At 39.1% G+C, this 15,198-nt stretch overlaps 1 protein-coding gene across 1 annotated transcript in view; it reads left to right on the plus strand.

Annotated features, from left to right (window-relative positions):
• Window positions 1–10,669: 10,669 nt before the first annotated feature.
• The window catches only part of LOC139562560 (zinc finger CCHC domain-containing protein 24-like), a 76,442-nt gene continuing 71,913 nt past the window's right edge, over window positions 10,670–15,198 (plus strand). The window contains exon 1 of the mRNA XM_071380329.1: window positions 10,670–11,229. Within this exon, the coding sequence (XP_071236430.1) occupies window positions 10,993–11,229 (237 nt within the window). The 5' untranslated portion in view covers window positions 10,670–10,992. The remainder of the gene's footprint in view (window positions 11,230–15,198) is intronic.

Below are 15,198 nucleotides of genomic sequence, written 5' to 3' on the forward strand. Positions count from 1 at the left end.
GGTAAGTAGACAGGGTGGAGAAAGGCTGGAGTCAGGAATTTAACCCTGATCTCATCTCCAGTGGGGAGGCATACATGTTCATACAGCCGGGAGTGTTTCTCACTCAACAAGAGCTCTACACAATATTACAAACACTATGAGTGCAATGCTGGATCAAACAAGGATAAGCAGAACATCTTTAAAAACCTCTTCAGCTAACAACTTTGAAATGATTTTTCGGCGACTGTGTATTTGGGCATATATACAAGGGTAGGAGAACACACTACTGGTGAAGAGTGCTGATGGAGCATTTCCTGAAACAAAAAGTGAAGGGGATAAAAACTGTAATATTCTCCTTCAATTTCATTTGAACTATTAGAACCAAGAGACATTTGTTTTGTTCCGAGGGAGACAATTCGGCGTACATGTCTCAGTCAGGGCTATTCTCTTATAAGTGAACTATGTCTTTTTCTTCATTTTGTGTTTCTCAAAGGTGGGTCCCATAGTCTGCCAGGTGGCTGATAGCCAATGGAAAAGTGGACAAGGCCCATTTCTACCTGAGCATATGTGCTAGGGTCAACCACAGGGAGCAGTTTATTACTGATATTAAAACTGAGGTCATATAAATTATATTATATTATACCATGGCATACTAGTTGAATACTAGTTTCTGATTGGCTTGAAGGGCATAATTTCAAATAAAATAAATACAAATGTATTTGTCACATGCGCCGAATACAACAGACCTTACCGTGAAATGCTTACTTACAAGCCCTTAACCAACAATGTAGTTTTAAGAAAATAGACTAAAGAAAATATTTACTAAATAAACTAAACAGTTGTGTGTGTGTTATTTCCCTATATTGCATGGCAATATGAAGTAACAAAATCATATCCTGTGTGGCTCAGTTGGTAGAGCATGGAATTTGCAATGCCAGGGTTGTGGGTTTGGGGACCAGTACAGACATTAAAAGAAAATGTATCCACTCACTACTGTAAATTCCTTTGGATAAGACTGTCTGCAAAATGACAACAAAAAAATGTTGGATTTGCACAGTTACATTGGTTAACGACTGATATGATTTATATATTGTATAAATATATTATACTTTATAAATAAGTATAATGTTATCTTTGTCTATTGTCTTAATAACAGTTGATTTTCAATTCCATGTCAACTTATCTTCACTACTTTTCCTTCTGCAGTAGCAGTGGCCTGCTATAATGTCACTGATGTTCCATCTGTCTCAGGATGCCACCCAAGGAATACCCAGCCTGCAACACTTCAGACTTCTAGTGTCAGGAGCCTCTATTGAGTGTTTTTGTAACAACCGACTACTTCCAAAATCATCACTATCATCAATTGGTAGAGAACATAACGTAGACAAACACCAACACTCCTCAGGTCAGGTGAACTTCAACAATAATAGTGATACCAGTTACCTGGAAAGGAACCAGTTACCAGGATATGAAATAAGAACACCAGTCATGTACAGTAGTTTGTGAAAGCAGGCTATTTCTGATTGTCTCATCATTACTGAGAACGACCTATTCTGCATTACTGAGTTGTAAGAGTTGCATAGATCTTACCTGGAGTGACAGATAGGTAGAACCATTGTATCATGATATCTGATATCTGAGTCCTCTGGCTCCAGATCAGTCATGGACACAGTGATGGTTCGCTGGTTGATGTCAGAGATTGAGGCTTTACCACAGTTCTTAGGATGGTCAATGCGCACAACAAAGGAGCAACTATCAAAATGATCTCCTTTACACTGGTATTTCACATGGTTTAAGTATTTCTGATCAGAGCAATATCGGATGGTGATGGAGACTCCTGTCTTCACAGACACAGACACACCAGCTGTAGATGCAACAGTAGCTCATAGGTCGGCAGATTACGATATTGAGTTGTTTCATCTTACCAACCAAAGGGAACGTATGCTGTCGGCTATACATTTGCATCCCCTGTAGAACGATTTGTACCTAAAACATTTTCCATTCAGGGTGCAAAGGCGCCGATTTCCTCCTTAACATGATTTCATGGCGAGAAGGTGGAAAAGAACGGGGAAAATATGCATGCCGGCTGCATACTGTAAGTTCCCTTTGGACGGTGAGATGAAATGACTCAATATCTCCATATGCCGGGGTTTGAGCTAATACTGTGAAATTGTGAAAATGATGATGATGCATTTTAGTGGAAGAGCTGTTTGAAAAGACTGCTTGAAATTTCACCCTGTTTTGGTGGGATGGATTTTTGGGCTGCCTGATGACATCACTGGGCGGTAAATTAGTAGATAGACGAATAAGAAAGATAGTTCCAAACTTCTCTGCCAATAACAGCTAGTTTTCAGTTTTCCCCTCCACACTCAGACCACTCCCAGACAGTCCTAGGAAAATTCTTGCTTGAGAAACTATTTTTGTTTCTTTTTTGACCATTTTAATTGAAAACAATCACAGCAAGGTACTATTACCCAGATAATGGTTTCATATTGAGATAAAAACGGCTATATTGGGCCTTTAATCACTTCATAGAAACATATTACCCTTACCTAAGAGTCTGAAAAAGATGAGGAAGAGGAGGGAGAGGGACAGTAAGAGATGAGGAGCCATGTGTGGGTATGTGTCTGAGTGTAAATGTGTCAAGGACCAAGGCACCAAAGAGAATGACTGTATTGCTGGCTGCCCATTATCTACTTAGACATCCCTGTTTCTAACTCTCTTCCTGCTGCTGTTGGTGTAAACATGCCTCCCTCAGTGGCAGACAGACTATTACATTCTGCATATGAACTAGTTTTTACCCAATGCGCTTAATCATTGCTGAGCTGTGGCCCTCTGCTGGAACATAGTAATCATTACAAACAGATAAATGACTGCAGAGGGGTCATGCACCACATTTAGCCATAGGGTCTTAGCACTAGACTCAGATGCTCAGCTCACAGTGCAGAGATGGAGTCGACAGACAGACCCTCAGATCAAAACCTTGGTTTGTGGTTCATGGTTCAGAACACAACACAACACAGTCTTAAAAGCTACATTTTGGGAAAAATTACACAACAGCTGCCCGTCACTTGTTTTGGTATAGAACTGAGGGATGCGGTTTGGGAAATGTAACCAGTCTCAAATTCCTTGACAGAGCTCTATATGCAAGGAATGACAATCCATGACATTCAACAGGTAGTTGTTACCATGATTTGAAGTTATACATTGTTTATTTACAGAATTGTAGTGGAGTAATAGCACCATATATTTTGGGTTATGATAAAGACAGACAGTTGTGCTAACCTTATAAGTCATTTAAAAGTTAGATTCTTCAAAAACCAATGGGTAAGTAGATATACATAATTGAAATAACCATTGAATAGCTTCCCAAATCCCAAACTGTAGCTTTAATGTGGTTCTAATACATTTTTACAAGACATTAACTCCCACATTTAAACCACACAGTAGACTACAACATAATAGAGCAGAGAAACAACAAACAACTCTGGTCGTAGGTGTTGGTCACAGTTTGATCACCCTGTTGCAGGAGAACATTCCTGGTAATTTTTTTATTGGAGGCAGATATTCTGTATGTTGGGACATGGGGGAGGGAGAGGGCTGATGGGAGTTTCGTATTATATGTTACGAATTTGTAAAATTTCCAATATCTTAAGAATTTGCAAAACATATGATATGTTACGAATTCTAGCTAGGTGGCTACTGTTAGTTATCTTGCTAACATTAGCTAGGGTAGGAGTTAGAGGTTAGGATTAAGGTTACGTTTAAATTCAGGAGTTAGGTTAAAGGGTTAAGTTTAGGGTTAGGTTAAGGGTTAGCTAAAAGGGTTAAGGTTAGGGTTAGAGTTCGGAGAAGGATTAGCTAACATGCTAAGTAGTTGTAAAGCAGCTAAAAGTAGTAAGTAGTTAAAAAGTTGCTAATTAGCTAAAGTGCTAAAGTTGTCTGTGATAAGATTTGAACTCATAACCTTTAGGTGTGATTGCATAAACAGTTGAAGTCGGAAGTTTACATACACCTTAGCCAAATACATTTAAACTCAGTTTTTCACAATTCCTGACATTTAATCCTAGTAAGAATTCCCTGTTTTAGGTCAGTTAGGATCACCTCTTTATTTTAAGAATGTGAAATGTCAGAATAATAGTAGAGAGAATGATTTATTTCAGCTTTTATTTCTGTCATCACATTCCTAGTGGGTCAGAAGTTAACATACACTGAATTAGTATTTGGTAGCATTGCCTTTAAATTGTTTAACTTGGGTCAAACGTTTCGGGAAGCCTTCCACAAGCTTCCCACAATAAGTTGGGTGAATTTTGGCCCATTCCTCCTGACAGAGCTGGTGTAACTGAGTCAGGTTTGTAGGCCTCCTTGTTCGCACGTGCTTTTCAGTTCTGCCCACACATTTTCTATGGGATTGAGGTCAGGGCTTTGTGATGGCCACTCCAATACCTTGACATTGATGTCCTTAAGCCATTTTGCCACAACTTTGGAAGAATGCTTGGGGTCATTGTCCATTTAGAAGACCCATTTGCGACCAAGATTTAACTTCCTGACTGATGTCTTGAGATGTTGCTTCAATATATCCACATAATTTTCCTGCGTCATGATACCATCTATTTTGTGAAGTACACCAGTCCCTCCTGCAGCAAAGCACCCCCACAACATGATGCTGCCACCCCCGTGCTTCACGGTTGGGATGGTGTTCTTTGGCTTGCAAGCCTCCTCCTTTTTCCTCCAAACATAACGATGGTCATTATGGCCAAACAGTTCTATTTTTGTTTCATCAGACTAGAGGACATTTCTCCAAGAAGTACGATCTTTGTACCCATGTGCAGTTGCAAACCATAGTCTGGCTTTTTTATGGTGGTTTTGGAGCAGTGGCTTCTTCCTTGCTGAGCGGCCTTTCACGTTATTTCGATATAGGACTCTTTTTACTGTGGATACAGATACTTTTGTACCTGTTTCCTCCAGTATCTTCACAAGGTCCTTTGCTGTTGTTCTGGGATTGATTTGCACCTTTCGCACCAAAGTACATTCATCTCTAGGAGACAGAACGCATCTCCTTCCTGAGCGGTATGACGGCTGCGTGGTCCCATGGTGTTTATACCTGCGTACTATTGTTTGTACAGATGAACGTGGTACCTTCAGGTGTTTGGAAATTGCTCCCAGGGATGAACCAGATGATTGGAAGTCTACAATTTGTTTTCTAAGGTCTTGGCTGATTTCTTTAGATTTTCCCATGATGTCAAGCAAAGAGGCACTGAGTTTGAAGGTAGGCCTTGAAATACATCCACAGGTACACCTCCAATTGACTCAAATGATGTCAGTTAGCCTATCAGAAGCTTCTAAAGCCATGACATCATTTTCTGGAATTTTCCAAGCTGTTTAAAGGCACAGTCAACTTAGTGTATGTAAACTTCTGACTTACTGGAATTGTGATACAGTGAATTATAAGTGAAATAATCTGTCTGTAAACAATTGTTGGAAAAATTCCTTGTGTCATGCACAAAGTAGATGTCCTAACCGACTTGCCAAAACTATAGTTTGTTAACAAGAAATTTGTGGAGTGGTTGAAAAATTTGTTTTAATGACTCAAACCTAAGCGTATGTAAACTTCCGACTTCAATTGTACATTTATTCTCTGAATCCATGATTGGTTTATGTCCCATCTTTAATAGACCTACAGATTAATTAAGAAAGATTAAGATTATTCTGTGATTCAGCCATTAGAATAAAACTGTCAAGTTCGTCGTAACATTGAAGAGAGGAGGACCAAGGCGCAGCGTGATAACAATACATCTTCTTTTAATTATTTTTTATTTATTTATTTCACCTTTATTTAACCAGGTAGGCTAGTTGAGAACAAGTTCTCATTTGGAACTGCGACCTGGCCAAGATAAAGCATAGCAGTGTGAACAGACAACACAGAGTTACACATGGAGTAAACAATAAACAAGTCAACAACATGGTAGAAAAAAAGAGAATCTATATACAATGTGTGCAAAAGGCATGAGGAGGTAGGCAATAAATCGAATAATTACAATTTAGCAGATTAACACTGGAGTGATAAATCATCAGATGATCATGTGCAAGTAGAGATACTGGTGTGCAAAAGAGCAGAAAAGTAAATAAATAAAAGCAGTATGGGGGGTGAGGTAGGTAAATTGGGTGGGCCATATACCGATGGACTATGTACAGCTGCAGCGATCGGTTAGCTGCTCAGATAGCAGATGTTTAAAGTTGGTGAGGGAAATAAAAGTCTCCAACTTCAGAGATTTTTGCAATTCGTTCCAGTCGCAGGCAGCAGAGAACTGGAAGGAAAGGCGTCCAAATTAGGTTTTGGCTTTAGGGATGATCAGTGAGATACACCTGCTGGAGCGCGTGCTACGGGTGGGTGTAGCCATCGTGACCAGTGAACTGAGATAAGGCGGCACTTTACCTAGCATAGCCTTGTAGATGACCTGGAGCCAGTGGGTCTGACGACGAACATGTAGCGAGGGCCAGCCGACTAGGGCATACAGGTCGCAGTGGTGGGTCGTATAAGGTGCTTTAGTAACAAAACGGATGGCACTGTGATAAACTGCATCCAGTTTGCTGAGTAGAGTTCTCAGTTAGAGATTATAACGAAGCCGAAACCAAGAACACTGACAAACTATACAAAACAACAAACGAAAGTGCAGACACAAGCAACTAACGTATAGACATAGACAATCACCCACAAACTACCTAATGAATATGGCTGCCTAAATATGGTTCCCAATCAGAGACAATGATAGACAGCTGTCTCTAACTGAGAACCAATCTAGGCAACCATAGACATACATACACCTAGACTAGACACTTTAACCAACTAAGCCACAGCACCCATAAACATACAAAAACCCCTAGACAATAAAAAACACATACATCCCCCATGTCACACCCTGACCTAACTAAAATAATAAAGAAAACAAAGATAACTAAGGCCAGGGCGTGACAAAAACACGGAAGATATGTGAGATAGGCCTAACAACTTTTGTCCATAGAGTGGCAATGATTTGTCTAGTTAAATAAAGGTTATATTAAAAAAAAGTAATTAAAAAATGTCATAAACCCTCAAAGTTTCAGAATCGTGGGAAAATGGCAGCCATATTGGTCAGGGAGAAATCCAAACCAGTCTAATTGGAATTAATAGTAGAGGCATAATCCGGATTTCACTGATGTAGTAAAATAAAAGTAAGGTATGTAATATATCACAACTTGTGTTATAGAATTATTGTCAACCTAAAATAGTGATACTTCATTATAAATACAGTTTATCCAGGTTTTATAACAATTGTATGTATAAATAACCTCTAAAAGATATTTAAACAGACCATAAGTCTCTAAATGTTTGTTTTCTTGGAAAGCTGTGAATGCTATTATATCATACAATATCAGTAGGCTACGTATTGCATTTACAACTTGTCTAAATTCTTTCATCACCTAATTTCAGCCAGTGTGGCTGTGGATTGACTCCTATATTTGAATGGAAGGTTGGCATATTGGCAGTTAATTTTAAAACTGTCTGGTTAGCTAGACAAACATACAATGCAGATAAATTCTTCAAATTCATTATTTTACACAATATCTTATCACAACATTGGCAAACCATAGTTGACCAACTCTGTGATCAAAATGACTTACCTTTATACCATCATAAGAAGATTCATGTCCATTCTAGCATTCTAATTGCTAATTCTATGGTTTTGTCTTCCTGTCTTATGCTATGGTCCTCCAGTATTTTTCTTTACAGCTCCTCTGCCGCTCAAGAATATGGGCCAATAGGGGAAATTGAGTTAGGCCTACCTGCAGTTTATCCCCGGTGACGCCACAAGAGGGAGTGAGAGGATGTGTAACTGTTGTCAGGGGGAGGTTTTGGGACTTTAGTGCAATAACGTAAGACAAGCTCTTTAAGGCAGTGTGAATTTATTGGTTTTCCTTTAACTATTTTGGCTATTTATTCATCACAAATTATTTTATAAAATTTGCTTATGTAATATTGTGTTAACACTTACAGCAGCTTCATCATCATTTATTATTATTAATATAACTCGTTAGTGCCACTGTTGTCTCACAGTAGGTCTATCAGTAGGCCTATAATTTCTTCCAATTGTACTAGTCAACAGATTTTTTTTATCACAGATATTTCCTCTAGCCTGTTAGGCCTTGAACAGATGAACAATCAAACAGGATAATTGAAAGCCAGTAACAAAAAAAATGTAGCCACACAAAGCTGTATCCCTATCCTGTGGGATACCTGTTCAGAACCTGATTGCGTATAAAAGTGCTTGGGGTAGAACTCTAGCTCAGAACACTCAACTAGTAGGCTTCAAGCTTATGGTTCCAAGGCAGGCACACAATGTTGGCAGAAGCCTGGGAATCTCACCCCGACTATAGCTGAATAAACACAATCATTTGTTTACCCCTTCTTCCCTAGGATTAGGCCTAATTGGGGTGAGTGTGATCAGAGTGACACAACACCAAGCATCAGCTATTAAACCCAATGTTTATCTTTCACAGTTTCTAAATAATCTCTTATTTTTTTACCTCACATGTAATCCAGGCATGTACATATAATCTATATGGTTGTTTGTGAGTGTTGGCCAAACTTAGACCTGTTATAAATTATTTCATTAATTAATAAGTCAAGGTATAATCACATTCCATAGTGAATGTGTTCTGAATCATTCCTGATGAAATTACTGTACCTGCTTCACAGAATGTGTTTAAAGTTGGAAGGTATATCTATAGTCAGTTGGAAGGTATATCCATAGTCAGTTGGAAGGTATATCCATAGTCAGTTAGAAGGTATATCCATAGTCAGTTAGAAGGTATATCTATAGTCAGTTAGAAGGTATATCTATAGTCAGGTAGAAGGTATATCTATAGTAAGTTAGAAGGTATATCTATAGTCAGTTAGAAGGTATATCTATAGTCAGTTAGAAGGTATATCTATAGTCAGTTGGAAGGTATATCTATAGTCAGTTAGAAGGTATATCTATAGTAAGTTAGAAGGTATATCTATAGTCAATTAGAAGGTATATCCATAGTCAGTTGGAAGGTATATCCATAGTCAGTTAGAAGGTATATCTATAGTCAGTTAGAAGGTATATCTATAGTCAGTTGGAAGGTATATCTATAGTCAGTTAGAAGGTATATCTATAGTAAGTTAGAAGGTATATCTATAGTCAGTTAGAAGGTATATCCATAGTCAGTTGGAAGGTATAACTATAGTCAGTTAGAAGGTATATCTATAGTCAGTTGGAAGGTATATCTATAGTCAGTTAGAAGGTATATCTATAGTAAGTTAGAAGGTATATCTATAGTCAGTTAGAAGGTATATCCATAGTCAGTTGGAAGGTATATCCATAGTCAGTTAGAAGGTATATCTATAGTCAGTTAGAAGGTATATCTATAGTCAGTTGGAAGGTATATCTATAGTCAGTTAGAAGGTATATCTATAGTAAGTTAGAAGGTATATCTATAGTCAGTTAGAAGGTATATCCATAGTCAGTTGGAAGGTATATCCATAGTCAGTTGGAAGGTATATCTATAGTCAGTTGGAAGGTATATCTATAGTCAGTTGGAAGGTATATCTATAGTCAGTTAGAAGGTATATCTATAGTCAGTTAGAAGGTATATCTATAGTCAGTTAGAAGGTATATCTATAGTCAGTTAAAAGGTATATCCATAGTCAGTTGGAAGGTATATCTATAGTCAGTTGGAAGGTATATCTATAGTCAGTTAGAAGGTATATCTATAGTCAGTTGGAAGGTATATCTATAGTCAGTTAGAAGGTATATCCATAGTCAGTTAGAAGGTATATCTATAGTCAGTTAGAAGGTATATCTATAGTCAGTTAGAAGGTATATCCATAGTCAGTTGGAAGGTATATCTATAGTCAGTTAGAAGGTATATCTATAGTCAGTTAGAAGGTATATCTATAGTCAGTTAGAAGGTATATCTATAGTCAGTTAGAAGGTATATCCATAGTCAGTTAGAAGGTATATCTATAGTCAGTTAGAAGGTATATCTATAGTCAGTTGGAAGGTATATCCATAGTCATTTAGAAGGTATATCCATAGTCGGTAGACAATTCTTATGAAAAATGCATCCCTTACATCACTGAGCCATGCACAAGAAACTATTAAATCCAGTTTTTAGAAGTACCCCACAACCCCTTTCCACTACTTCCAGTTTGTGGTAGCACTGCACCCCCGTTTTGCGGGACTGAATAGATAACAGACAGGTTTGAAGCATAGACAGGTGTGCATGCAAAGCGAGAAGGGTGTAAAAGGCCTCGACTACATACAAAATCTCAGCAACTCATTTGCATCAATTGATATTCATCAGTAGGCCTATAAACCAATGAAGTTCTTGGTTAAATATGAAATAATGAACCAGGCAACAAATCACCTGAAAGAAAAGGTATTCCTAAATAAGTATTAACATGAATTAAAAACCTAACTTTATTGCTTTGATACATTTAAAAATATATATATTTTCACAATATCAAAAGTCAACAGTAAACCCTCAGAGATTCAATAGGTATCAGGTCATCAACGTAGAGAGCGAGAGATAAAAAAACACTTTAGTGTATAGCCTAGTGAATTAAAACCCTGATTCGCCGGCGTGCGTCACGCACCCCAGTGTGCGTTGCATATCCAATGAGGCTCCGGGTGGCTGCCCCACTGCAAATAAAGGGAGATAACGGGCGGTGAGTAGCGGCTGAAAACGTTTTATACGGACATGTTAGAGCAATGACTTTTGCGTAACCGCGTAAAATCTGGGACTAGACTCCCAGCACGAGGATGATATAGGGTTCTTACGGGAAGAGGAACAAGAAACGATTGCCACGGCCCAGTGGGGAAAAGAAAACGGCGAATCTGTTGAAGTTTAGAAAGAGAGTGAGCGACAGAGTGAGCAGGATTCTCAAAATTGAAAGCAATCCAAAAACATAGCTGCGGTGGAAGAGCGAGTGTACCCATTTGAAAGATGAGCTTGATGTCTGCCATAGACACCAGTGCCTCCGTGTACCAGCCTGCGCAGCTACTGAATTGGGTATATCTCTCTTTGCAAGACACTCACCAGACCAGCGCTTTTGACGCCTTTAGACCCGAACCCAACTCTTCCCACCCGGAGCTGAACTACTGCAAGACTCCTGCGGCAGACCTGAGCTCGTCCCTCAACTCCAACTATCTCAACAACTTTTTTCAGCTCCAGCGGAATGAGGTTAGAGACGGATCGTTCTGTCTGTAATTTTTTTCCCCTATTATGGAATTATATTACCATTATGTTATTGCCAACGTTAACTAAATTGAGTATATAGGCTACGATCTGTTTGTATTTGCATATATCCCATCGTATGTTGAGCGCTGTTTTGCAAAATGTTTGATGGTGTGTGTGTGTGCACAACATTGGGTATTCTGGTAGCCTACAAATAACCGCCATGGATATTTCGTATATCGACAATATAAAGACGTGCTCATTAACTTTTCAGACCTAATAGGGCAATATCTGATTCCAACATAGCCTATTCTAACAGCAAGAAAGTTTAGAGAATTCAACATGCACAAGTTTAGCATAACTGGTTTATATTGAGCAGAATTATTACTAGACTATGGCAGGTAGACCTAATTGATTAGTGGGCAAAATAACACAGACACTGGACAGAGAAACTCTGCCTAGAATGCCAGCATCCCAGAGTCGGCCTCTTCACTGTTGACTTTTAGACTGGTGTTTTGTGGGTACTATTTAATGAAGCTGCCAGTTGAGGACTTGTTAGGCGTCTGTTTCTTGCCCAGTTGTGCACCGGGGCCTCCCACTCCTCTTGCTAGTCTGGTTAGAGCCAGTTTGCGCTGTTCTGTGAAGGGAGTAGTACACAGCGTTGTACGAGATCTTCAGTTTCTTGGAAATTTCTCCCATGGAATAGCCTTCATTTCTCAGAACAAGAATAGACTGACGAGTTTCAGAAGAAAGTTCTTTGTTTCTGGCCATTTTGAGCCTGTAATCGAACCCACAAATGCTGATGCTCCAGATACTCAACTAGTCTAAAGAAGGCCAGTTTTATTGCTTCTTTAATCAGCACCACAGTTTTCAGCTGTGCTAACATAATTGCAAAAGGGTTTTCTAATAATCAATTAGTCTTTTGAAATGATGAACTTGGATTGGCTAACACAACGTGCCATTGGAACACAGGAGTGATGGTTGCTGATAATGGGCCTCTGTGTAATCCTATGTCGATATTCCGTTAAAAAAATATCAGTTTCCAACTACAGTAGTAATTTACAACATTAACAATATATACACTGTATTTCTGATCAATTTGATGTTATTTTAATGGACAGAAAAATGTGCTTTTCTTTCAAAAACAAGGACATTTCTATGTGACCCCAAACTTTTGAATGGTAGTGTATATTTATAATAATTTTTTAATTGTCTGACTCTGTTTAGGCTGTCTCCAGCATGTAGGGGCAGGATGCATTAGGGTGAATATTTTCCTGGTATTTTACAAATGTTACATCCCGAGAATAAATCACTTTTCTCCCGGGTGTCCCGGTATTTCCCGCCAAAACCGGAAGTGTCATTCAAAAGCATTATAAAGCTTATAAATAGGCCTATGTCTGGATTTTACTAGAGCTTTTATCGAAGATTCAAGGCTGATGAAACTTTAGCCTGATTAAATACATTTTATGAGTCCTACATTAAAGACATTTAAAGAGCCCATGCCCAAAAAAATCACAAATTATTGTGTGGTTATCCAATACTGTACATTTACATTTACATTTAAGTCATTTAGCAGACGCTCTTATCCAGAGCTTATACTGTATTATATGGACTGGAATTATGCATCCCGTTCAAACCATGATAAAGCAGGGAGAGAACATGCGATTCTGGTGCAGCACATGCGGCTTACAAAGTTACAATTATAGGCTAGCGAATTTGATTAAAAAAATTCATAAAATGTCCCCTAATGTTATTAGCCTACCTCCTCTTTCTCTGTCTAGTGTTGCTGATTCCTTCCTCGCTTTCAACAGTTAAATGAAATAAGTTTGGTTGTCCTTATCTTCATCATTCTAATTGCATACTTGAATAATATAAGACTAGAATGAGATGCAGAACGCTTTCTCTTCTTCGCAAGCCATGAATGGTTATGGGTCTGAATTAATGGCCTACCGCCATCGCACTACCCGTGAGTTCTATTGGCTGCTGTATTTAACATTAAACAAACAAGAGCTTGCCTCCCTCCTTGAACAGTCTATTGGTATAAGAAATGCTAAACAAAATAATGTCCAGCAAGCTATTCTAGTCTAGCTTTTCCTGCATGGGACTCCAAGAGCTAAGGATACTTTTTTACAGAGAGGCCAGCGGAGCACAGGTCGTGCATATTGCACAAGAGACAGAGGCTATAAGTTAGAAGCTTATTATGCATAACCCTTCATTCATTACCTAAATATGATTGAATTGAATTGAATGAATTGAATGTTATTACCTGAAAGAGGTAGGCTGAAAGAGGTAGGCTAGGACATCTACAGTGGCAAGAAAAAGTATGTGAACCCTTTGGAATTACCTGGATTTCTGCCTAAATTAGTCATCAAATTTGATCTGATATTCATCTTAGTCACAACAATAGACAAACACAGTGTGCTTAAACTAATAACACACAAATTATTGTATTATTGTATTTTTCAATATTGAATACATAATTTAAGTATTCACAGTGTAGGTTGTAAAAAGTATGTGTAAGGGCACAAGGCGAGACCCAGATGCAGACACAGGAGACAGATGATTAGAGTCCAATATGTTTATTAACAATCCAAAAGGGGAAGGCAAGAGAATGGTCGTGGACAGGCAAAAGGTCAAAACCAGTTCAGAAGTACAGAATGGCAGGCAGGCTCGAGGTCAGGGCAGGCAGAATGGTCAGACGGGAATGGAGTCCAGAAAACAGGCAAAGGTCAAAACCGGGAGGACTAGTAGAAGAGAATAGAAAAGCAGGAGCACGGGAAAAACCACGCTGGTTGACTTGAACATACAATAGAAACTGGCACAGAGAGACAGGAAACCCAGGGATAAATACACCAGGGAAAATAAGCCACACCTGGAGGGGGTGGAGACAATCACAAGGACAGGTGAAACCGATCAGGGTGTGACAGTATGTGAACCCCTAGGCTAATGACTTTTCCAGAAGCTAATTGGAGTCAGGAGTCAGCTAACATGGAGTCTAATCAATGAGACGAGTTTGGAGATCTTGGTTAGATCTGCCCTGCCCTATAAAATTTGAGTTTGCTATTCACAAGAAGCATTGCCTGATGTGAACCATGCCTCGAACAAAATAGATCTCAGGAGACATAAGATTAAGATTAATTGTTGACTTGCATAAATCTGGAAAGGGTTACAAAAGTATCTCTAAAAGCCTTGATGTTCATCAGTCCACGTTAAGACAAATTGTCTATAAATGGAGAAAGTTCAGCACTGTTGCTACTCTCCCTAGGAGTGGCCATCCTGCAAAGATGACTGCAAGAGCACAGCGTAGAATGCTCAATGAGGTTAAGAAGAATCCTAGAGTGTCAGCTAAAGACTTACAGAAATCTCTGGAACATACTAACATCTCTGTTGACGAGTCTACGATACGTAAAACACTAAACAAGAATGGTGTTCATGGGAGGACACCATGGAAGAAGCCATTACTGTCAAAAACAAACATTGCTGCACGTCTGAAGTTCTGAAAAGAGCACCTACATGTTCCACAGCGCTTCTGGCTAAATATTCTGTGGACAGATTAAACTAAAGTTGAGTTGTTTGGAAGGAACACACAACACTATGTGTGGAGAAAAAAAGGCACAGCACACCAACATCAAAACCTCATCCCAACTGTAAAGTATGGTGGAGGGAGCATCATGGTTTGGGGCTGCTCAGGGCCTGGACAGCTTGCTATTATCGACTGAAAAATGTATTCCCAAATTTATCAAGACATTTTGCAGGAGAATGTAAGGCTATCTGTCCGCCAATTGAAGCTCAACAGAAGTTGGGTGATGCAACAGGACAATGACCCGAGTGGCGCAGCGGTCTAAGGCACTGCATCTCAGTGCTAGAGGTGTCACTACAGACACCCTGGTTTGAATCCAGGCAGTTTCACAACCGGCTGTGATTGGAAGTCCCATAGGGTGGTGCGCAATTGGCCTAGCGTCGTCTGGGTTTGGC

Source organism: Salvelinus alpinus, chromosome 32 (genome assembly GCF_045679555.1).
Source record: "Salvelinus alpinus chromosome 32, SLU_Salpinus.1, whole genome shotgun sequence".
Taxonomy (NCBI): domain Eukaryota; kingdom Metazoa; phylum Chordata; class Actinopteri; order Salmoniformes; family Salmonidae; genus Salvelinus; species Salvelinus alpinus.